Source organism: Amblyomma maculatum, chromosome 11, assembly GCF_055883805.1.
Source record: "Amblyomma maculatum isolate TAMU_Amacu chromosome 11, ASM5588380v1, whole genome shotgun sequence".
Lineage (NCBI taxonomy): Eukaryota > Metazoa > Arthropoda > Arachnida > Ixodida > Ixodidae > Amblyomma > Amblyomma maculatum.
In genome coordinates, this window is record NC_139354.1 from 138,020,981 (window position 1) to 138,045,245 (window position 24,265).

General features: G+C 47.6%; 1 protein-coding gene across 2 annotated transcripts in view; it reads left to right on the forward strand.

The window, feature by feature from the left end:
- Positions 1-24,265, forward strand: part of LOC146175055 (uncharacterized) — a 153,029-nt gene that overhangs the window by 109,346 nt on the left and 19,418 nt on the right. Inside the window, exons 5-6 of one of the 2 annotated variants that reach the window (XM_084583476.1) lie at positions 20,895-21,052; positions 21,500-21,515. In XM_084583476.1, coding sequence (XP_084439602.1) covers positions 20,895-21,052; positions 21,500-21,515 — 174 coding nt within the window. The remainder of the gene's footprint in view (positions 1-20,894; positions 21,053-21,499; positions 21,516-24,265) is intronic. The other variant, XM_084583477.1, reaches the window with a different exon arrangement.

Genomic DNA, 24,265 nt, shown 5'->3' on the forward strand with positions numbered 1-24,265 from the left:
GCGCTGCACTTCAGCCACCATGGGCGCGCTAAGAATCATGGGCCGGTGTGCTACTTGTTGCGGGACAGTCGGTTTTTCTCGAGTACGTGGAGTGGCGTTACTGCAATGTTTTTTTTTCGTTATCATCATCATCTGAAGGTGCGTACATAGACCGCGAAAGCCATAGTAGCGAAGGCGCAAAAGCAGACGTCGCCAATAAATGGTTTCTGTTTCCCAAAATGCCACTAAAAACTTCCTTAAGTGATGGCACAACGATAAATATTTTCATAACATTTTTTTTATTACAAAGTTTGCCTATTAAGTGCGAAATATTGGTATTTGTGCTGCTCAAAACTAAGCCAATAGGAGAAAGGGCCATCGCTTATATTGGATAAATCTCACACTGGCATTCTGTTTCTCTCTGTTTTTGTAATTTATAGTCACAATACTCAATCTTAGGAATTATTTACGGTAGAACAACGTTTATCTTTGCATTAGTTTTGGCCAAAAGTTGTAGTTCTGCACTCGGTAGCTCTCCGGCCCATGATGCTTTGAGCGCCCATGGTGGCTGAACTGGCTGTCTGGAAACTCCATGTAAACGCCCATAGACGGCAGCACAGCTTTTCCTCTAGGTAAGAGTAAGAAACTCTATGCACGACGCCTCTTCGTTTCGCCTCCATCGAAACGCAGCCGCCGAGGTCGGGTTCGAACCAGGGTACTCCGGCACAGTAGTTGGTTGGTTGGTTTGTGGGGTTTAACTTCCCAAAGCAACTCAGGCTATGAGAGACGCCGTAGTGGAGGACTCCGGAAATTTCGACCACCTGGGGTTCTTTAACGTGCACTGACATCGCACAGCACACGGACGCCTTGCTTTTCGCCTCCACCGAAAAGCTGCCGCCGAGGCCGGGATTCGATCCCGCGTCCTTGGGAACAGTAGTCGAGCGTCGTAACCACTGCGCCACCCCGGCGGGGCAACGCAGACTAAGAGAACATACTCATCTATGTTCTCAACGCAGACTGAAGAGAACACAGATGAGAAAGAAAAGGGAGAGGGAGAGGAAGCCGCGCGCCGCTACAACAGCGGTCGTCCGCCACCGAAGCGGTGGCGGGTTCAATGACGGCCTACAACAGATAAAAATTTGGTGGCTGGCAAGCCCACACCGCAAGCGGCGGTGACACCTACCTGGCCCAGCCCCATCAGTCACCTACCTGTCCCAGCCGGGGTGTCGCATTGGTTATACGGCGCTCGACTACTGTTCCCAAGGACGCGGGATCGAATCCCGGCCTCGGCGACCCGCTTTTTGTTGGAGGCGAAAAGCAAGGCGCCCGTGTACTGTGCGATGTCAGTGCACGTAAAAGAACTCCAGGTGGTCGAAATTTCCGGAGTGCTCCACTACGGCGTCTCTCATAGCCTGAGTCGCTTTGGGACATTAAACCCCACAAACAAACCAATCAACTACCTATACCAGCCTCATCAGGGCCAGGACCAGCCACCGTCCTCCCCTCCCAGGGGGACGGAGGTGGTGAAGGGTGGCTGTTCCTGGCCCTACGGGGCTGCGACAATAGGTCAACGCCGCTTACGGCGGGGCTAGCCAGCCTCCGAAGTTTATCTTTTGTAGTCCTTCATTGCACCCGCCGTTGCTTCCGTGCTGAACAACGGCTGTTGTTGCGGCGCGCGTCTTTCTTTCCCTCTTCTTTTTCCTTTCTTCTCTATTTTCTCTTCTGTCTGCACGAGGCCCCGCCGGGGTGGTGCAGTGGTAAGACGCCCGACTACTGTGCCGGAGTACCAGGGTTCGAACCCGACCTCGGCGGCTGCGTTTCGATGGAGGCGAAACGAAGAGGCGTCCGTGTGCTGTGCGATGTCAGCACACGTTAAAGATCCCCAGGTGGTCCGTAGTCCTCCACTACGGCTCCTCTTTCTCTCTTTCCACTTTCACTCCCACCTTCCTCCCTTCCCTTACGGCGCGGTTGCGGTGTCCACAGAAAACAAGTGAGACAGTTACCGCGCCTTTCCCTTCCTACAAAATAAATCAGGCAGCGGAGGTGGTTCAGATACAGAGCCAGTAGCAGGCCCGTGCATTTTCTTTTCCTTGTTCCTACAGCCACAACAACATAACGCCCTTCACTGCGGTGCATCGGATAATGCTTCGAGGTATATATATATATATATACCGGGTGTCCCATCTAACTTGAACCAAGGGTTACAAAAAATATATTTGAGATAGGTCTGTAAAACCAATTGCATACAACTGCCAGCCTGTTTGCGCACTACAGGCAATTTTTTTGTTTTGCAATTACTTAATTAGCTAATTATGTTAATTTCTCTAATTTAATAAATATCGACTTTGGACCAGAAATGTGAATTTGAAAGTTGTAGAGCACCTTCGGAAATCCCCACTCCATTAATTGCGATAAAGAAAGTCTCACGTGTATTTTTTTTTCCGGGCTCAGAAGAACGCACGTGAAATACAAATAATACCACGTGACTAGCGCATTTGTGCGCCGCGATTGTGGTGCTCTCAGTCGTGGTTTGAGCGAACGAAATCAGCTGCGGCCGTGACGCGATGGTCCCGTAGCAGCGGCAGGCAGAAATGTTGCGATGGTTCTCGAGCTCGCCCGTCGCCACCGCGATTTTGGCCAGGCCTGCGCACCGCAGCAGCCTACATCACGACAGGCGGATGGCGATAAAGAACCGGCAAATGAAGGTGCAGCTATGGGTGCAGCGCTAATTTCAGTCGAGTCACATGATGTCATCTCGCCCCTTTACCCAAGCCTGTATGCGCAGCTTCAGTGGCTGATAGCTTATCGCTCATCCGTTTGTCGTGACGTTCGCTGATGGGAGAGAAGGAGGCCTTGTTAGAATCTCGGTGGTGTCGGCTCGCCGCTCTCGCTGCTACTGCACCGTCACGTGGGCCGGCTGTCTTACGCGGGCGAAGAAGCCACCGCAGGCGTATCGGCCTGCCGCTTTAACTGGGCCAAGACACGGCCGCAGCTAATTTCTTTCGTTCAAACCACGACTGAGAGCACCACAATCGCGGCGCACAAATGCACTAGTCACGTGGTATTATTTGTATTTCGCGGGCGTTCTTCTGAGCCCGGAAAAAAAGATACACGTGAGACTTTCTTTATCGCAATCAATGAAATGGGGGTTTCTGAAGGTGCTCTACAACTTTCCAATTCACATTTCTGGTCCAAAGTCGATATTTATTAAATTAGAGAAATTAACATAATTAGCTAATTAAGTAAATGCAAAACAAAAAATTGCTTGTAGTGCGCAAGGAGGCTGGCAGTTGTATGCAATTGGTTTCACTGACCTATCTCAAACATATTATTTTGTACCCCTTGGTTCAAGTTAGCTGGGACACCCGGTATATAGCAGCGCTCGTAGAAGAAATGCAGACGTCTCGCCATGAAAGAATATCCCGAAGTGGTGGCTTGGAATTTGGTTCAGAGGCAGCGATTATACTGGAAGCGCAAGGCCAACGAGCTGCCGAAACGCCTGAAGAGCGCGAGGCTCGCCTCGATAAACAACGACGACTGGATGCCGAACTGGCAACTAGTAAAAACACGGAACAGTTGCCCACCAGAAAGGACAAGAGGATTGAAAAGGGCAGGACGAAACGAGCGAATCCAACAATCCAGCAAAGAGAGAAACGCATCGCTAAACGGCGATGCCAAGAGGCTGAAAAGCGGATATTAGCCGCCCCTACTACCATTGTCAGCAGCCAACAGAGTGACGCCGACGACCCGCCGGGGTGGCGCAGTGTTTACAGCGCTCGATTACTGATCCCAAAAACGCGGGATCGAATCCCGGCCTCGGCGGCAGCTTTTCGATGGAGGCGAAAAGCAAGGCGTCCGTGTGCTGCGCGATGTCAGTGCACATTAAAGAACCCCAGGTGGTAGAAATTTCCGGAGTCCTCCACTATGGCGTCTCCGCCATAGCCTGAGTTGCTTTGGGATGTTATCTCCCCACAAACCACAAACCACGACGCCATGAAAGAAGAGACGAACACTCGCCGGTGTGCAGACTGCACGTTGAAACTTTGTACATCACTGAACCTATGGAGGAAGGAAACAACTTAGGAGAGGCCCTTGCCATTCCCAATTCATTGGAGAAAGTGTGGCGGAAGTGACGTCAAAATTTAGGGTTAGCCAAGTCGGGCCGCTATCAACAGCGTTGCTAAGGGCCCTAGGTACGTGAACGCCGCGGAGAAAGGGTAAAGAAGGAGGAGAGACGTTGCGGCGTCCGTCGCGGCGCGGCCGCGCCGACTTCAAAACAAATGATGTCAGAGCCTCTCCTAAGTTTTCCTTCCTCCATGACTGAACCTTTTCGCTTCGGATATCCAGGCTTGACCTAATGAGGAGCCTTGCGCTGCCCAGGGGGCACCGCGAAAACGGTGCTAAAAAGCGCCCCCTAGGCGTCGCTGGGTAGTACAAATCGCCGTCGTCTGCATACGAATGCATGGAGTCAGTATGGATCCACTGCTTCAATTTCCATTATGTACGAATTACAACGAACTTAAGGAACTGAAAATTCATCTAGGCCTCTTATGACGTAAAAACGAAAGGCAATAAATAATCCAACGTCAGGCATTATACGACATGCAGCAATTGGAGGGGAAGTCTAGGCGCGCTGCCTCTCAATTATAGCCAGGCGAGAGTCGCGCGAATTCGTGGAGCTCTACAGAAGCTTCACACGCAGCTGAGTTGAACCAAGTGAATACACGAAACCGCAACACGGATATAGGCAGCGTAAACAACCCCTCTGAGGCACAAAAAGTCCTTTCTATGGCCACCTTTAGCCGGCCGTGCATATATAAGCCGTTGGGGTTTGCGTTCAATGCATGCATGTGATTTTGTAAGTTCATCTTAAGCTGGTTTTTGGTTTTTAGGCACTGTTTAGCTGGTAAGTAACACTCGTAATGTTTGGAAATACAGTGTACATACTGAAAAGTCCCACAGAAAGCTGAAGCTGGGTCTGCAGAAACGTTTGAATTACACCGCGCCAGGCGCCTGTGTTCTTCATTAGGTGCAGATATCAGTATGCACGCTAACCTCATTTCACTACTCATCTGCTAGTAGGCTTTGATTTATGTGCTTGCTGCACTCGAGCCAGAGCTTTTGCCTGTTGGGGGCAGTGTGTGTGTGTGTGTGTGTGTGTGTGTGTGTGTGTGTGTGTGTGTGTGTGTGTGTGTGTGTGTGTGTGTGTGTGTGTGTGTGTGTGTGTGTGTGTGTGTGTGTGTGTGTGTGTGTGTGTGTGTGTGTGTGTGTGTGTGTGTGTGTGTGTGTGTGTGTGTGTGTGTGTGTGTGTGTGTGTGTGTGTGTGTGTGTGTGTGTGTGTGTGTGTGTGTGTGTGTGTGAAAAACTTTATTCGGAGGAAGCTTGAGGTAGCCGGGGCAACTTCTCTAGGTGGGCTTCTCATTACAGGAGCCCATTGGCGACCGCTGCAGCTCGGGCTCGGTGGACCAGGGCCTTCTGGCTTACCAGGTCGGAGCAGCCGAGCAGGGCTGCCTCAGTGGGAACTTTGCATATTAGAATTAAGCGCTCTATCAAATCAAGAACGCGCGGTGGATGACCGAAGTGCTGTTGTCGGCTGCTTAGTAATTATAAATATGCCCCGAATAACGTCTTTTACTGTTTTCTCTTGAAAGAGGGTGGCTGATTTCATCGTGATAGGAAACGTTTTAAGTAAATTCTAGTTTATCGTCCTCACCTTTCGTTGCTCGACGTACGCATGTGGAGTTCTTACCTGCACAGCTGCCGAAAACAGTAGCATAACGGACGATTTCGCTCTCGATCACAGATGAGGGTATAGCTGTACTCTATATAATTCCAGCTCTGAGCCGGCCGAGCGAGCAGCTTAGAGCGAACGGCGTTTCTTTACCAGTGAATGCATGCACATGACCGCCTGTACCAATCGCATCGTAGCCCCGTTTCGTGCGGCTTGAAAGAAAGCAGTAGAGTTGAACAAAGAAATTGTTAACTTGTCCGTGACACCCTACGATGCAAGCGAAAATAGCAGCGGTGACGATGTTTCGGAACCGATGGTACACGGCAAGATAAATGCCGCATGCTTTGGACATTTCGCCGGAAGGCAGTCGCAGCACTTTTTTTTTTTTTAAATTTAGGCTACTGCTGGTTCACAATGATGTCCATGATACGTGACGACTCTTTTCACGCTCACGAAGGGGCAAAAAGAAGCTCTAATCGACGTGGAAAGCCTGCGAGATACGCGTTGCAGCATAGGCAGAGCCGCGGGTGTACTACCCAGTCAGGCTTTTCTTGGCCGCCACGAGGCGGCGCCACCCTAGTAAAAAATTCCAGCGCAAGGTCCCAGTTTTTGTACTGAGAGCTGCACTACGCTAGTCAGCAGCACATGTCACCGTGTGTAAGACCATAGCCTCCTTTATACTCTCGTAAGACAGGTCACTAGTGGGCATGCGAGGAAACCAGGAGGAACAACAGGTCCGCTGCACATGGCCATGGCATGCAGAGTTCGCAGCCGCCGCGGCCGCGTGTCGACTCCGCTGCCGACGCCCGAGCTAAGAGAACGTCTCGCCAAGCGGAGACGCCAAGATGCAAAGCAGCCTAGACGACCGGACCAAAGGAATAGCTAATCATCATATTGGCATATATGTTTTTTTCTGCAGCATCCTCGCGTCCTCCTCTATCAAAAAATTAAAATTTGCATTGGAGTAATGCGAAAGCACGGATTCTGCTGTTCGTTGCTTCTGGTTGCTTGATTCACTTCTTGTTTACCCATTTTATTCTTTGGTACTTTAAAATTGCGCGCCAATCCCTTCCTATGCGCTTTTTTGGCTGGACTAAAAGCTGTTATAACATCTTGACGAGGCCGTGGAACGCTATCGCTTGGCAGATGGCGGTACAACAACTAATAGGCAGCAGCAAAGCAGAATAAAAAATAAGGCATTTGAGAGCAATAATTTCACAGCGCGAACAACAGTGCAGAACAGAAATGAAATGGCATACCAATGCATATAGAAAAAAGAAAGAAAAAAAGTCACAACAACGAACATTTTCGCAGATGAAAGTATTTACAATGTATGAGAGAGTAAATTATCTGGAACACAATTTTCATGAATATATAGAAAGTAGCTACGAAACCAAGTGAATACAAAAGCCTATTCATAAAAGCAAGGGAGGCGAAACGAAGTGGCGTCCGTGTGCTGTGCGATGTCAGCGCACGTTAAAGATAATAATAATAATAATTGTTTCACAGGAAGGGAAAGGCGCAGTATCTGTCACACTTGCTCTGTGGACACCGGAACCGCGCCGTAAGGGAAGGGAGGAAGGTTTGAGTTAAAGTGGAAAGAGAGAAAGGGGAGCCGTAGTGGAGGGCTACGGAGTAATTTCGACCACCTGGGAATCTTTAACGTCCGCTGACATCGCACAGCACACGGACGCCACTTCGTTTCGCCTCCATCGAAACGCAGCCGCCGTGGTCGGGTTCGAACCCGGGAACTCCGGCACAGTAGTCGGGCGTCTTACCACTGCACCACCCCGGCGGGGCCGTTAAAGATCCCCAGGTGGTCGAAATTACTGCGTAGCCCTCCACTACGGCTCCCCTTTCTCTCTTTCCACTTTCACTCCCACCTTCCTTCCTTCCCTTACGGCGCGGTTCAGGTGTCCACAGAGCAAGTGTGACAGATACTGCGCCTTTCCCTTCCTGTGAACCAACCAACCAACCAACCGTGTGCTGTGCGATGTCAGTGCACGTTAAAGAACCCCAGGTGGTCGAAATTTCCGGAGTCCTCCACTACGGCGTCTCTCATAGCCTGAGTTGCTTTGGGACGTTAAACCCTACAAACCAACCAACCATACTAAGAAAAAGGGATCGGACATCGCTTAGAGCGGAATTTTGCGCCATATGGTATTTATTTAAGATATATGGCAAATTGTACTGCAACGACTGGAATTTATAGTTATTACGAAACCTTGGAATAAACCATAATCCGGTACTTCGAGTATGTGCGCGGTTCTGGTTTGATACTAAACATGCAGTAGCTATTCTAAATTTCTTAAAGTCATCAGAGGAGAAATAAAATTAGCGTTAGATTCGAAGATGATACCAGTACTCAAGTTTAATAATGCTGTATATTTTTAATGCAGTCTGTGTTGAAGAAAAATAATCTATATTTGCCTCGTGTCTTAGTCTTTTTCTGCAGGTCCTGTAGTTTGGTGATGTTACCTTTCGTAGTAGTTGCCCACACTAAGCGCGCCAATCCTTTCATATGCCCTTTTCCGGCTCTACTTCCAGTTGCGTGACGTCACATCACCTAAGTCACATTAATTCCCTTTTTGTTTATTAATTTTAGTCTTTGGTACTTTCAAATTGCACGCCAATTTCTTCCTTTGCCCTTTTTCGGCTCTACTTTCGATTGCGTGGTCACATCCGTGACGTCACCCTAATTGACTACCTTAATTACCTACTTTAGTCTTTGGTACTTTGAAATAGCGCGTCAATCATTTCCTATGCCGTTTTCAGGCTCAACTTCAGGTTGCGTGACATCACATCATTGACGTAACCTGAACTGATTTATTTAATTGTAAGTAATTGGTTCACAGGAAGAGAAAGGCGCAGTATATGTCACACTTGCACTGTGGACACCTGAAACGCGCCGTAAGGGAAGGGGGAAGGTGGGAGTGAAAGTGGAAAGGAAGAAAAGGGAGGCATAGTGGAGGACGACGGAGTAATTTCGACCACCTGGGGATGTTTAACGTGCGCTGACATCGCACAGCACACGAACGCCTCTTCGTTTCGTCTCCATCGAAACGCAGCCGCCGAGGTCGGGTTCGAACTATTTTAGTATTTGGTACATTCAAATGTGGCGCCAAGTTATTCGCTAATGAAATCATTTAGCCTTTACTGTTTCATTTTTCATTTAATTATTTACCTAATTAACCTGTTGGTCGAATTATTTTTCGCACACATTACGTCATCCTCGATCGATTGACACCACTCATTAGCATCTACGACTTCTCAATTACAACTGCTGCAGAACACAATTTTGCGTGTTTTGCCACTAGTTAATTGGCTAATTGCCTTACTGGCCTAATTATTATCTCGGATACAACATTATGGCACCCTGTATCGATTGACACCCCTTATTACCCTTTACCACTTGTGAATTATTCACAACCGCTGCGGACAACTTTTACATTTGTGCCTGTAATTAGTTACCAAATTAACGTATTAGCCTAATTATATTTTTGCAGCAACATTGCGTCAGCCGCTATTGATTCATACCACTAATTAACCTCTACCACTTCTCAATTACTCGCAACTGCTGCGGACACGGTTTTCCGGATGCAGTCCGCGGACATGGTCTGCGGACAGAAATCTGTGAACATAGCAAAGTAATGCTTTCGCCTTAATGAGAACCATTAGTTTGATCCTAACCGTTCTAAGAACGACACAACAGGTGCGGACGTTTTCTGCGCGCACCTTCCATACTACGTTTTGTACACACGACCTCGCCGACATAGCCTATTTTTTTTTTATTTCAGATACCCTCATGACACCAGAGGCGTTATTGAGGGGAGTGGTAAAAAATATAAAATCAAACTGATAAAAAGAAGCTAATGCATACATGCACATGGCTACAAAAATTATTAACAATGATTCCGAAAAAAATTAATACAACTAGCTGAGAGAAAATACATGTTTCGAAAAAGGGACCAATACAGTATTTAAAAATAACAACGGCGAATAAATTCACAAAAAACAGTCGATAAGTAGCAAGTAAACACAAACATATTAATTCATTCGTAGAAGCATTGAGCAACGAACTGGGTTCGATGGCAGAAGGCTATAAATGAAACAAATACACACAAAAAAGAAACATAGCTAAATACACAATATTTAATAAGAATGACTGAGGTTTACCTCTGATAAACCTAGTTAAGCAAAGCGAAACCATCGCTTTTCTTGGTTGGCTTTGGTTAGGCTTAGGTTTAGGCATGGGCTGGAGTGGTTTTGCAGCGATTGAATTGCCGAGACTGGAATCGATGAGGCCGTCCACTAGAAGAGAGAACACGTAAGACTGTATGTGTCGTCAAAACTCAGGTGGTGGTACGCCATAGGTGATGTAACATGGTTAAGCTAGATATTTACGCTGTGACCTCTTGCTTTTTGAAGGTCAAGTTGAAGGCCAGGTTGACCTTCACTGATTCATGGCGTAGGGCAGCTTTATACGCGGAGGTCACGGGGCGAGCAGTTAAACGGCGCGAGGAAGATAGCGAAGGGCGCAGTGAGGTTTCTGGCTCACTTCTGAGTGAGTGAAAAAACTTTATTGAATTGAGAAGCTGTCGGCTCTCTTTGCGGTGACTGATACAGAACTTGCTGCATACTGCCTCAAACGCTGCTGCCGTCCGCCACTGCGTGTTTCAAGTATGATCGTCTATGGATCAAATGCCCCAGTACCCGCGCTCAAATTCTGCATTACCGAGGGCCGTGATCGTGCGCTGATTAATGCGAAAGCATTAGTTCGCTATGTTTACAGATTTCTTTCTGCAGGCCGCGCCCACAAAATGGCGTCCGCAGCAGTTGTGAATAATTGAGAAGTGGTAGAGGTAGTGGTGTCAATCGATAGAGGGTGTCGTAATGTTGTGTCCGAAAAATAATTAGGCCACTAAGGTAATTAGGCAATTCATTAGAGGCAGAGCACGCAAAATCGTGTCCGCAGCTGTTGTAATTGCGAAGTCGTAGAGGTTACAGAGTGGTGTCAATCAATAGAGGGTGACGTAATATTGTGTGCGAGAAAATAATTAGGCCAATGAGTTAATTAGGTAATTATTGGCAAAAATGAAAAAGTAAAGGCGAAAATGGCCTCATCAGCGAATGGCTCGGCGCCACATTTGAATGTATCAAATACTAAAATAGTTATTTAGATCAGTAAATTAAGGTGACGTCAAGGATGTCACGTCACGCAACTTGAAGTCGAGCCAAAAAAAAGCCATAGGAAGGAATTGGTGCGCAGTTAAAAAGTATCAAATACTGAAGTAGTTAAAGCAATAATTTAGGGTCACGTCACGCAACCGGAAGTAGAGCTGAAAAAGGGCATGGGAAGAGATTGGCGCGTAATTTTAAAAAACTAAAGACTAAAATGGGGAAACAAGAAGTGCATTAAGCAACTAGAAGCGACCAGAAGCAACCAACTGTAGCATCCGTGCTTTCGCATTACTTCAGTGCAGATTCGGCACTGCTCTTCAATTTTTTGTTTCTCAATGTGAGCCGACCTCTGCTAGACAAAGTGCAGTCTGCGACTACACCGGCTACAGAGCAAAATGCCAAAATGTACTCGACGCCGATGGAGACTTCTCAGATAAAAAACATCGTATCAAATGCGCCACTTAGAAACACGGGAAGGCAGAAGCATAGACGACACAAACGTTTGAATCATCTGTCTTCTCCTTCCATGTCTTCAAGTAGCGCATTTGAAACGATGATCAACCAACTGGCCTCCGAGTTTACCACTGTTGAAAAGCGTCTATGAATAACAAAACACTTGGAAACAGCCGGCGAGCTACATGTGCTGGTGCCAAAATTTTGTTTTAGGAACGCGGATCATCTTGTAGATTGTTCTGCTTCGTGGACAGCAAACATTGAGCTTCGCAACTGCGTGCGCTGTCACGAAGGCTTTGTTCCCCTATTTCATCCTTGGCGCTGTCGTGACCTTCGCACTCGCGCATTGTTTGTTCGATACAAACGGCCGCTGTGTAGGATGCACACACACTGTCACATACCTGCCTTAGGCGTAGAAAAAGTGGCAAGGGGAGATCCGGGCGCCCTGTTTTGTAACCATTTAATTCCATTAGTTCGGCCCTGCCATCAATCGTGATGAAAATAAAGTGGGGCAGTGAGGGACTGATCACAACTGCGGCTGGTCTGGATGCTATGGCTCCACTCTTCTTCCGCCGAATGTAGTTAGGCCGCATCGCAACAATCACGTTGCACAAATTAAATCACTTTTTTTATAGGGGCAGAAGGAGCACGGCAAAAGGGGCCTGTGTAGCGCTGCGTGAAATAAAAAATTGGCTGGGGCTTAGCTTTGGTTAAGCCTAGTAGGTTACGCCTTAGCACGGCTTGTGGTTCTTCACTGGTGAATGAACATGTGTATACAGAATCAGCTTCGCTGTTCAAAGCATCCATCATGCTCCAGTCTGGATTATTATTATTATTATTTATTTATACTGTAAGCCTTTTGACAGGCTCATACAGGAGTGGGCAAAAAAAAGTCACAATTTCACAGACAGTGTACAATATATCCTATAAGACAAAAAAAAACAACAACAAAGGAATAACAAGGAACATTGGACAACAAGCAACATTTTAGTACCGACAATATATGCACATGAAATACACTCAAAGCACACTCGTCAGATGAGCAGGATTCACGAGAAGATCGACATGCCCGCCTATCTGCATCTTGAGTACGCCATCGAGAGAGATGCTCGCCGTTGCTTCCTAGTAGCAGCGAGGCGATGCGTCTTCTCTTGCGGTGGCATGGCGACTGACTTGGCAGACGGTGAACGCGAGTATATGCCCCTGGCTCCACCACCTACCTCTGTATTGTGATGTCAAAGCGAGCGCAGCGCCTCCAGCAGAAGGAACGCAATGCGCCCCGTCTACACGCGTGGCTACCGGCCGCCGCTACGCGACGACTCAACTTGGTAGCCCGTCTCACCCTGGTATGACGTCAGAGGTCATTCTAAAGGTCAAACGTGGTTACCAGCCGTCGCTACGCGAAAGACCGTTCATGAGCGTAGTATTGCTTTCGCAATGGAAAATCCCAGTTAAGAAGCACTCACGACGTCCTTCATGATGTGCCGTGTCTTTTGCGTAGGAGTAACTACGCCTATAAGAATGATGCAACTCTGACAAGTTTCATTGACACCTAAGAAGCCTATCGCTGATGTCGAATGCGTATTCGTGCTTTTTCATTCGTCTGCGTCGACTCAGGTCCGCCCAGGGCTTGGGCATGTTTATGAAATTCAGTCGCATCATAGGCGCTCTTCTGCTATTAGTACTAGGGTAACGTCGTCTGTAGCGCATTGCCGAGATTCGAGAACCAAAGAAAATGACAACGAAATGAAACTGTGAAATGTGGCCGCAGGTGGGTTAGTCTGGCCGAATGTCCGAACTGCATCTATGTACTCCTGCGGCTACGTTTCGAGGGAGGCGAAACACAAAGGTGACCATGTGATGTGCGATATCAGTGCACCTTAGAGATCCACAGGTGGTCGAAACTTGTTGCTTTTGTTATCCTCGAAACTATTCCGCAGCCTTCCACTACGTTACCTTCTCTCTTCTCTTTCTTCCTTTACTCCCACATTCCTCTCTTTCCTTGATTTAACGCTATAGCGTTAAAAGCTCCGTTCTGCAAGACATTAGGCGTTATCGACGTTGGCGCTGGCGTTGTCAGCGAATGGATAGTCATGGTTATGCTTCATGACATGGCCGGTTCGGCAGGCGCTCATGATCGGAATTTCTCCTTTATCACCGGAGGGTGCGAACAGAATCAGCCTTCCAGGGCACTTGCATTTTGGGTGAAACTGTCAGACCGTCACCGCTGGGATCATGAAAAGGCGAGCGCACCCCAGCAGCCTACGTCACAACAACGGATGGGCGACAAAGTTCCAGCAAATGAATGCGCGAGCGCGGATCATCGGAGTCAAGTCACGTGGTGTCCTCTCGCCACTTTATCCAAGTCTGTACATACAGGCTCTTTGGCTCATCTTTATATCCCTGGTGGCTCCGCTTGGTGGCGCTATCCACACTCCACGTCTTATTCACGGGTTCCGTTCTTTCAGCCCCTACCACTTAACGACAAACTCGATCCGTCTGCTTCGAGACTCGCATCAGGCGTTCCCTAACGTTCCAAAGAACCTGGTGATACCATCTTTACCAAGGTCAGGCCTGGGCAATCTAGCCAGGACTTCTAAGAGGACTGAAGCGGTGCCACGCCGCGCTAAGCCTACAGGAACGCAGACTGTCGGCATGCCTGACCGCACCCTGCATCAGCCGCAGGGGGCAGCTTCCCCCTCCTCATCGCCGCCGAACCTTGCCCATGCATCCCAGACGCGTGCCTCCGAGCCCGCATCTCAAGGCATGCCTGACCGTATCCTGCACCAGCCGCAGGGGGCTGCTGCACCCGCCGCATCACCGCCGACCTTCGTCCATACATCTCAGACGCGCACCCCCGAGATCGAGCCTCAAGTGCCTCCGCCGCCGCCTCACAGCCCGCCAGCCGCGCCGTCTCCTTCAGACTCGCCTCCTCTCCATGAAGTGACGGCAGGCTCCTCTTCTGACCCGCTGGATCTCACGGCTGCTGCACTCCACCCGATCAAGGACGTCACTCCATCCCCGGACGATGGCTGGGAAACTGTCGGTGCCACTCGCAAGGCCGCGAAACCTATCAGATCTCGCCCGGAAGTAATATCAGTCGAGCTCCAGCTCTCGCCTGGCACCCTTTTTCTCCGCACCCGGTCCTACGAACTGCTTAAAACTAAGTCGATGCTGCCAACTTCTCTGAACGCTGATGTAGCGACCTCACCCTCGAGACCAAGTCAGTGCTGAACATGGCCTTTCTGAAAACGCCCTCTGACCTCACCGCCAACCTTATATTGCATATCACCCATATCAAGCTCTCCGGTAAGCTCGTAAAGTCCGTCCCTACCCTGTCAAACCTCCTCCTTCCTGCCTCAGTGTCATTCATGATGTCGAACGTGGCCTTTCGACCGCCAATCTCATGAAGGACCTAGAGACTTACGCAGCCGATGTCATAACCGCGCGCATGATGCGGTCCACCGAAACAGCACTAATTGCATTTGCTGGTACTGTCATCCCCCGCACTGTTTACTTTCGTCGAGCCGTATTTCAATGCTACCCTCACAAACCCAGCGTTCACGCGCTGTCTCGAGATTGGCCATCGCACACATCAGTGCTCTAGTGCCACTGTTACCTTCCCCAAGTGCACTTCGCCCATCTCCCCGCCGCCCTCTGTCCACGAGTGCGCGCAGCCCTGGTGCCGGCACTGCCAGACAAATGAGCATGCTACTTTCGCCCCTATTCGTCCCTACTATAAGCAGAAACACAGTGTGTCAAGAACGCCTACCAGAAGCGTGTCAACCTTCGCCAGGCCACTCATCCGGCTCCTCCGTAGCCCGCTATAAACTATGGCTATCCTCCTCTTGCAGAGCACGCGCTCTCTTCTGCTTCCGCTTCCCACGCAGCAGTAACACAGGCACCTTCCCAGCTTCATCTCGGGTGCCCTCCATCTCGTCAATCTCCGACTCGTCCGATTCCCAAGCCTCGTTACTCTCTCCAATCAACTCCCAAGTCACTCGTTTCCCACTCGCCCCCTCCTCCGTCCTTTATTGAAGAACGTTGTCATACCCTCGTGCTCCGTGTGGCTACTTTGGAAGTGGCCATTCGCCCCCTAAAAAAAGATCTCAACAGCATCGATCGCCGCCTAGATGCTCTTCAGGCTCGCATGAATCAGCTACTCACTACAATCAATTCAAAATTCTCGAAAACAGAGAATATTGTCGCTGACTGTCTCAAATACCAGTCTGACCTTGAGCTCCGCCTCCTACAGCATGAGGAGGCTATCACCCAAATTAATGCGTATTTCAAAAGCCGCAATACTCACCTCAACGTTCAGTTCGAACGCATCCTTAATTTGATCTCCATCTTTCAGACTTCATGGCAAACCATCACGGATTCCCTTCCCCCTCCCCCAAAGAAACGCGATTGCATGCCACAGCGCAATCAAATTAGATGTCAGCATGCAGGACCTCAATATTATTCAGTGGAACTGTCGCAATCTCAATACTAACCGCATTCCATTACACCAGTATCTTCTTACTCTCCCCTCTCTGCCCCACTTCATTCTCCTCAAGGAAACTCGCTGCTCCTATAACGTCCCTGGTTACCAGGCATTTCACTCTACAGCTACTGACCCCCTATCTTCTATCTACGTTCGCCGTGAGCTCTCGGTAGAAGCCCTTGAAATTCCTTTATTGCTCCAATCCTACCTAGTCGGCACCCTCTAATATCTTCCTCAGCATGGCACTGTTGTCCTTCTGCAACCCCTCCACTTACGCCACAAATTTCACGGCCCTAGGTAAATTTCTTAACACATTGCCCTCTCATGCGAATATTTTTCTCTGTGGCGACTTTAATGCCCCGCACACACCATGGGGCTATCCGCAGACCTTTCGTGCCGGCCGCCTACTCCACTTCATGGCCCAGCAAGCTGACCTCACTCTACTCAACACTTATGAAGTACCCACTAGGGCGGGCATATACTCCCGCGCCACGCAACCCCTGACCTCACTTACTCTTCTGGTCTTATATTACCTTAGTAGTCAGCCACTGCCGATACCCTTCTTAGTGACCACTCTATTATTTTCATCTCCGTCCCTCTTCGGATATCCACCCGCAAGTGGTGCATTCGACATACTGATTGGCAGGGCCTTTCATGTCGCCTCTGCTCTGCTTCATCATGTCCTATGAGGAGTGGACTAATGCCCTTCTCCAAGCGGCTTCATCCTCTACTTGCACTGAGACCGGTGCATGTCCCACTTCCGACCCCATTACCCATCTCATCAGGCTATGGAAGCGTCGCAAAAAGCTTCTCCAAACAGCCAGACTGCAACCCCGCAACAACCAACTGCAGATCACGCTTTCAAAGTTGCGAGATGATATCGTGACATATTGTGCTACGCTTGAGGATTCTCGTTGGAATACCCTATGCAACAATTGGGACACGGCGCTTCATAAAAATGCAACCTGGACTCTTTTTCGAACCCTCCTTGTGCCACCCTTTACTTATACCATATATTTCATTCACCCAGGTCCAGCTAGACACACTTGCAAGACCTCTTCACCGCCTTTATAAAGTTGCTCTTTATCTTCCCATAACCACTTCCGTCGATAAGCTTTGTTCCAACGAGCTTTTCATCCTCTTTGCAGTCTCCTTTCCCTTCACCGTGACCGACAGATACCTCGCCTCTCCGGCACAGCTCATGGACGCTGGCTTCTCTATCAGGCTAACATTTCCCCCATCCACTCAGTCCCTCTGCCAACTCCTTCACCTCCAGAGGCCACTAGACTCCATGTACCTCCTCTTCCAGACAATATGTCGCCGGTCCTGCATGCTAGCCACCGACATGCTGCTGCCTCTCATCATAGTCCGCCATTCAATATCCATGGAGTCGCTTACACGGATGCCTCTTATGTGGCTCCTCGTGGGTCCGGAAGCAAGGTCCTCTTTCATCCTCGTCCATCTACCCTTGTCACACACACTAGCGGCCCCTTTCTCCATCCTCCGGATATTATCTCGCTTGAGATCCTCTCCATCATTCACGTCATTCAAAGTTTCCATTCTCTCCCATCTGTGCCTCAGTATATTATATACACCTACTCCCAGGCTGCTATCCGTGCTATTCAATCTAAAAGTGTAACACATCATCTGTTCACGGAGCTCGAGGCTGCACTTGTTGCGCTGCAGCCCTGCCCCGTCTTCCTGCGATGGATTTCTGGACACTCGGGGATTGACGACAATGAGCTGGTGAACCAGCTCGCCGGTTAAACTCGTAGCTGGGCACCGTTCATCCCCTGGCCAAGATCCTTGGAAGGGTTCATTTTTAATCAGCCAAAGGACGAGACACAGGGAAGAAGAGAACAGGACAAGGCTGGACTAACAACTGAATGTTTATTGAACGAACGAAAACAACGAAGGCTCATTCCGAAAAGCACGCTCACAACTCAACCGGTGAATTGAGAAGAAGAAGAAAATTCAAAGTCAAGGCCTAAGAGGTTTGCCTTAATTTGTCTCTTCGCCCCACCATCAGCGAATATTACAATAATGCTCGCGTATACCGCAAGCTCTACCCCTACTCTCATCCTAATCTTTCCGTTCGGGAGGCTCATATTCTTTCGGCAAATACAGTTTAATACACTCATAACCCCTGCACGGCTATATCTATACAAATTCCTTCGTGATCGATCATGCCCAACTGCCCTTCCCCTTATGCCAACCTTTCAGCAAGGTTGACGACTGGGCAAGTTGGTAAGGGTTCATTTTTAACCAGCCAAAGGACGAGACACAGGGAAGAAGAGAACAGGACAAGGCTGGACTAACAACTGAATGTTTATTGAACGAACGAAAACAACGAAGGCTCATTCCGAAAAGCACGCTCACAACTCAACCGGTGAATTGAGAAGAAGAAGAAAATTCAAAGTCAAGGCCTAAGAGGTTTGCCTTAATTTGTCGTTACATCCTACTGTATTGAAGGAACTATTGGGGGGGGGGGGGGGGGGGTATTTGAAAGAGGCGATTCACGCTTGTCATTTTCTTTATACACTGTTTTAATCGGATTATTTTACTGAATGACATGGAAGAAACTTAGCAGAGATATATGTGACACTGTTCCCTCCACAATTGTATAGGTCCATGTACAGTGCAGGCCCTGGTCAAGATGTCCTTAAAAGAGTTAAAAAATGAATATTACTCCTGCAGCCAAAACTTTCTTTTTTCGACTACATAGCTGGACTTTTCCGCTTAAGACGTGGTGGCAAGAGAAATGAATTTCTGTCCCATGGTGAGTCCGCTGTTTGTTATGTAAAAAATATAAATCCATAGAGCATGTTTTCTTGGACTGCTGGGACTTCTGGGATGTCCTCCGAAGGACTCTTAAAAAATTTTCCGCTTGACCTTCACGGAATCAGGTACCTATCGATTGAAAACGAGGACGGTATTCCATATGATCTGGAAATGTCTTTGGGCCTGCACAGTATATGGAGAATCAGGATGGCAGTGCGTCATGCAGATCTTGACTCACGATCAGTTAGAGAATTCTTTAAAGACAGTGTTGCAAGATATTGTGAACATATAAAACTTGTCGATCCAGTACCTGACTGGCTCCCGCACATTGAAAGTTTGAAATCTTTAAAAGAACTTTAACCCTTGTACGTCAGTCAAACACGGCTGACGATTCCTGTGTAGATATTGTATATTTTGAGTGCAATAATAAAAAAAATGCCGCAGTTCGCTAAAGCGCTCGACTGAGGATCCAAGGTATGGAGGTTCGATTCCCGGCAGATAGAGGATTTATTTGTTTTATTTATTTATTTATGAAGCTGGTTACGAGGGACAGTGGCAACGCCGCAAAACGCAGGTAGGGGATGGTGTTTCGCGTGTCTCTCCAGAGAGCGGCGCCTCGCATAGCTCCTTCCTCCTTATGTATACTCTACGTTTTGCGGGCTATAATTAAACATAGATACTATTCAAAATAATGCATCACGTAGCCTACGCACTAATTGTCTATGTGGACATGAGATTGAAACGTGATGAAATTTTTATTTACGTGAGTACTTAAAAGGCGCATTGCAGCCGATAAAAAAATTACTTTTAATAGGTCTTAGATTTGACTTAGTTTTTTTTTTTTTATTAAAGGCATAGCTGTGTGTGCAGCAACGCTCGGCCATATTATGGAGTCGGCTAAGAAAATAACTGGCATAGAAAAGCATTACTGAGACCGTAGCATGAAGAAACCTTCTCGTCTGAAAGGCCTCCTTGGGACCATTGAATCTTTAAAAGAAGGTAAGGATTGTTTTGGATAATTCCTCTTTTTTCGCCCTACAACGATTGTCTCAAGAGTCGGTGTCTTCAAACATTTAGCAAAACATTTCCGGTTACGATCACCGCTGTCTCGAACACGCGTGCATGAAGCATAGTTAGAGCACAAGGAATGCATTGAGATAATAAGCATACAACACGCGGAGAAACGCTGCAGCACGCCTACGTGTTTCTTTTTTATATTGTCACGATGTTATATTGCCGCGAAACTGCAAAGCTATATTTGTTGTTTTTTAGCAGCCGCCGGCATGGGCCTTATCACTATGATTCTGGCACGCATATGAATTCTGTATTCTTCGTTTGTTAATTCTTGATGTCGCGAGACGCACCTTTATCAGTTTCTTCGTTGCGCAAGGTGCGCAAAGATCTGTCTCCGGCCACTCGTGTATGTTTCTACAATGTTCCAGGTTGTGCTAGTGACAGTTTGCGACGTTATCTCGATGGTTCTCAGCCACCTTTAAATTGAGCGTTGACGTGCGCGACAGGCATCCTTAGTTCGACGATCGATGAGCACGTTTGTTGCTATCGCCGCAGCCGAGTTGCTTAGTTCTTTGCGGGCGCAAGTCAGCCCAATAAAGAGTTGATTTCAGTACTATTATGCCTGTGTCCTCTTTTGGTGTCTACGGCCTTGTCACCACTACGTGACAATATGGCGCAAATCAAGAGGTATTCCCTCACTGGCGTCAATAACGAAAAAATTACGTGGGACTTTAGCGGCTAAAGTAGTGAAAGGCAAAAGCCTGATACCGCATTCTGCTACGCAACTGGCACCAATTAGAAATTAATGAATTAATCAATCAATTGATTGATTGAATAATTCCTTGAGTGATTCGGCAGTTAACAAGTAGGTAATTGATTATATATCTAATTGATTAGTCATTATTTATTAAATAATGATTCACCTAATCTGTCATTATTTATAAATTAATGTATTTATTAGTAATTCATTATTAATTGGCATAAGGCATATAAGGCACGCATTCGCGCATACTGTGATGGTGCCTTGTGATTGGTCGATACCTTTATGACATCCTTCCACCTCGACCAATCAGAGCTGCCGCAAAAGCGGGACAGATTTTGTCCACGACAGCATGAGCCATTAGTGGCTTTCGCTTTAATATAGACCCAGCACATGACACCTTTCTACAATTGACGACGCGGGAGGGTCTCGCTGCCGGGACGACGGGAATGAGCGCGCTCGTGTTAAAGGCAACGATGACCACTGTTGTACCCATCCTTCGCTCGCAGACGCCAAGGCGGCCGCTTCTAAAAAGCAAGCACCATCCGGTGAGGCGCTGCAGCCCCAGCACAGGGTAGCAGCCGAGATGCCGGAGCCGAATCGACCGCACCAGAAGAAACGGGTGATCAGCTCATCACAGGAGACCTACGTACCGCTTTTAGACTTGGTAAGGACAGACAGTTGAATGCGCTGATGAATGATTTCGTGCAGAATTAGGGGGAAGGATTTGTGGAAGTTTGGACATCTCGAACAGTGCACTCATATATGTTCGTATAATGGGGCAGGTTGCAACTGACGACTCTTACTGAGAGTGACTTCTTAACAATCATTGTATATTTTAAGGCGTTAGAGGTTGCAACGGCCCACTCCGTGACAGCACAAACCACCGCTTTCTCCATAAATTTTTTCCGCGATAATGTAATGCATCTAATTATACTGGACTGAACTAATTGACTAAAAATATCTTTTTTGATCCGGCTGACCTGAGGACAGTTCAAGATAGGGGGCAATTAGTGTGAAGGTCCAAATCCAGGTGTGACACGTCTATTTTGCATGTCCATTAGAAATCCCAACTGTCCGTAATACGGCCTCCTCCCTGTCTGTCATTTTTCAGCTCGAAGTCCCAAAGGGTGAGTGAATTTACACTTTCCTTAGTAACAAGAAAATCATCTTACGCATCCTGTGATATATTTGAACCTGTGAAAACAGTTCGGCGGGAAGAGCTATATTTCTCGAATGTAAAGAAAATCAACGCGTGCTGCTCCATTTAAAGCAGGTCTATAATCACTCGCAAGGTGCTCTTGAAACCTTTGCCTCTGTCTTTGCCCCAAATGAGTGACGAACATACGCCACAAGTCGAGGTGTAAGTGTGCCATTACGAAGAAAATTTAGGAGAGGCCTAACCCAATGACGTCAGTAACAGTTGGCTGAGAAGTACAGGTTTGACTCATGCTTTAAATTTTTGTTTTGCTGTTAGCAGTAATTGACAAAACGTGGTTGTTTTGTATATAGTCCTCGTTTATTGCCATGTCTGGCACTTTAAAATTTAAAAAACGATGGTCTTATGATCAGTGTATTAACTTTCAAGCCTACCTTTCCTATTTTTAACCATGCCAAAGGACGAGACACAGGGAAGAAGAGGACAGGACAAGGCTGGACTAACAACTGAATGTTTATTGAACGAAAGAAGACAACGAAGACTCGTTCTGAAAAGCACGCGCACAACCCAACCGGTGGAATGGCAGGAAATAGAGGAGAAGAAGAAGAAGAAGAAGAAGAAGAAGAAGAAGAAGAAGAAGAAGAAGAAGAAGAAGAAGAAGAAGAAGAAGAAGAAGAAGAAGAAGAAGAAGAAGAAGAAGAAGAAGAAGAAGAAGAAGAAGATTCAAAGTAAGGCCCAACTAACGACTTCTCTAATAGAGCGAATTCCTTGCAAGGAAGGCTAACCGATGCCTTAGCCACACAATTGTCCTCAGCCTTAGCAATGTTGGGTTGTGCGCGTGCTTTTCAAAATGAATCCTGGTTGTCTTCTTTCGTTCAATAAACATTCAGTTGTTAGTCCTGCCTTGTCCTGTCCTCTTCTTCCCAGTGTCTCGTCCTTACGCTGGCTAAAAATGAACCCTTATCAACTTGCCCAGTCGTCAACCTTGTTGACCTACCTTTCTGCTTTTTCTGTATAGGTCATCAATCATAAGTTGCAGTTCCTCCCCTGAGTTACCTAATTGTAGTAGTTGAGCACAAACTCTCGGTTCACGGTGAGCTCGAATATCCAGCACTGCGGCGGGCTCGCCCACATCACGTCTATATGTTCTCGCCTTCCTTGCTGCGTTGTGGCGTCTGAAGCGTCGCTATGGAAGCGTTGTGACGTCACGGAATAGCTTAGCCAATCAGAGGGATGGCATGAGCAATGCCGAAGCTCGCATTGGTTGATCCTAGTAGTGTACGTCTCAGCACAATATATAAACAAGGTAGTTTGGCGTCGCTCTTGTCTGGCGAGTTTTTGCGGCCTTGTCTATTCGCTGACCGCTCATGCTTTGTACCGGCCCTGTCCATATCTACTATATGTCATTAGTGCATAACTAAGAAAGGTGCCAAGAGCCTTTGACACAGTGGAAAGCATATAAGGTGTTTTTATTAATTAGAAGTGTGAATTAAAAGTTAGGATAATTTACTAGAAAGTAAAACAAAAACTGACCATGTGGCCGATGGGATGCAGCCCTACGACCTCTGAATTTCGCGTCCGGCACTCTACCAACTGTTATGGTGGCGGTTGTTTAATCCTTCCAGGATATTTATGTAGCGCGTAATCTCTCTTTGAGTGTGTTCGTCAACGCCACACTCCTCCACAGCGGTGAACGAAGAGCGTCCTGTGTTACCGCGAGTGTCACATAGAACGTGAAATAGCGGGAAATGTGTGCCTGTCCGGTAACCCTCTAACGCTGCCTGTGACGTCCAGGCCGTCAAATTTGAAGTTGTCTTTAAGCAAATCAACAAATAAAAGCCGCATAGTAGATTAAAAACATCGACGAATTTAAAACCACGTTGGAAACATCGACAACGTTTGCATGCTTGTCATGTGTTTAATTGTAATGCTGAAAGAAACGCGAAAAATATATTAGCACGTAGGTATGCAGCACGTAAATAAACTACACTGAGGTTTATCAACTGTGATCTAATCAACCGATATACATAGGCAGTCAATTTTAGTGTGTGTAACGAATATTGTACAGCCTGCCAAAATAGGTTTGGCTTGGTTTCGCACCTATGACGCTGAAACGTGGTGGCTAACGAAAAAGGCTTTGCTTAAGTTGAGTACAACGCAGAGGGCTATGGAACGAAAAATGGTAGGTGTAACGTTAAGAAATAGGAAGCGCGATAAGTGGGCTAGAGAAATAACTCGAGTTAATTACATTCTAGTGAAAATCAAGAAGAGGAAATGGGCTTGGGCAGGGCATGCAGGGCGTAGAGAGGACAACGATGGTCGCTTAGGGTAACAAGTCGGATTTAAAGGGAAGGAAAGCGTAGAAGGGGCGGTAGAAAGTTAGGTGGGCGGATGAGGTTAAGAAGTTCGCAGGGGTCGATTAGACGCAGCTAGCACAGGACCGGGTTATTTGGAGGAACATGGGAGAGGCCTTCGCCCTGCAGTGGGTATAGTCCGGCTGATGATGATGAGGTTTAGCATTCAAAAGCGACTCAGGTTTTTAGATACACTGTAGCAGAATGCTCAGGAAAATTCCACTACCTTTGTATCTTTAACGTGTACTGCCATCGTACAGCACACGGACGCCTTGTTTTTCGCCTCCAACAAAAAGCGGCCACCAGGACAGCATTCGATACCTCGTCCAGTGTTCGGGCGAGGTCCCTAACCACCGAGACACCGCCG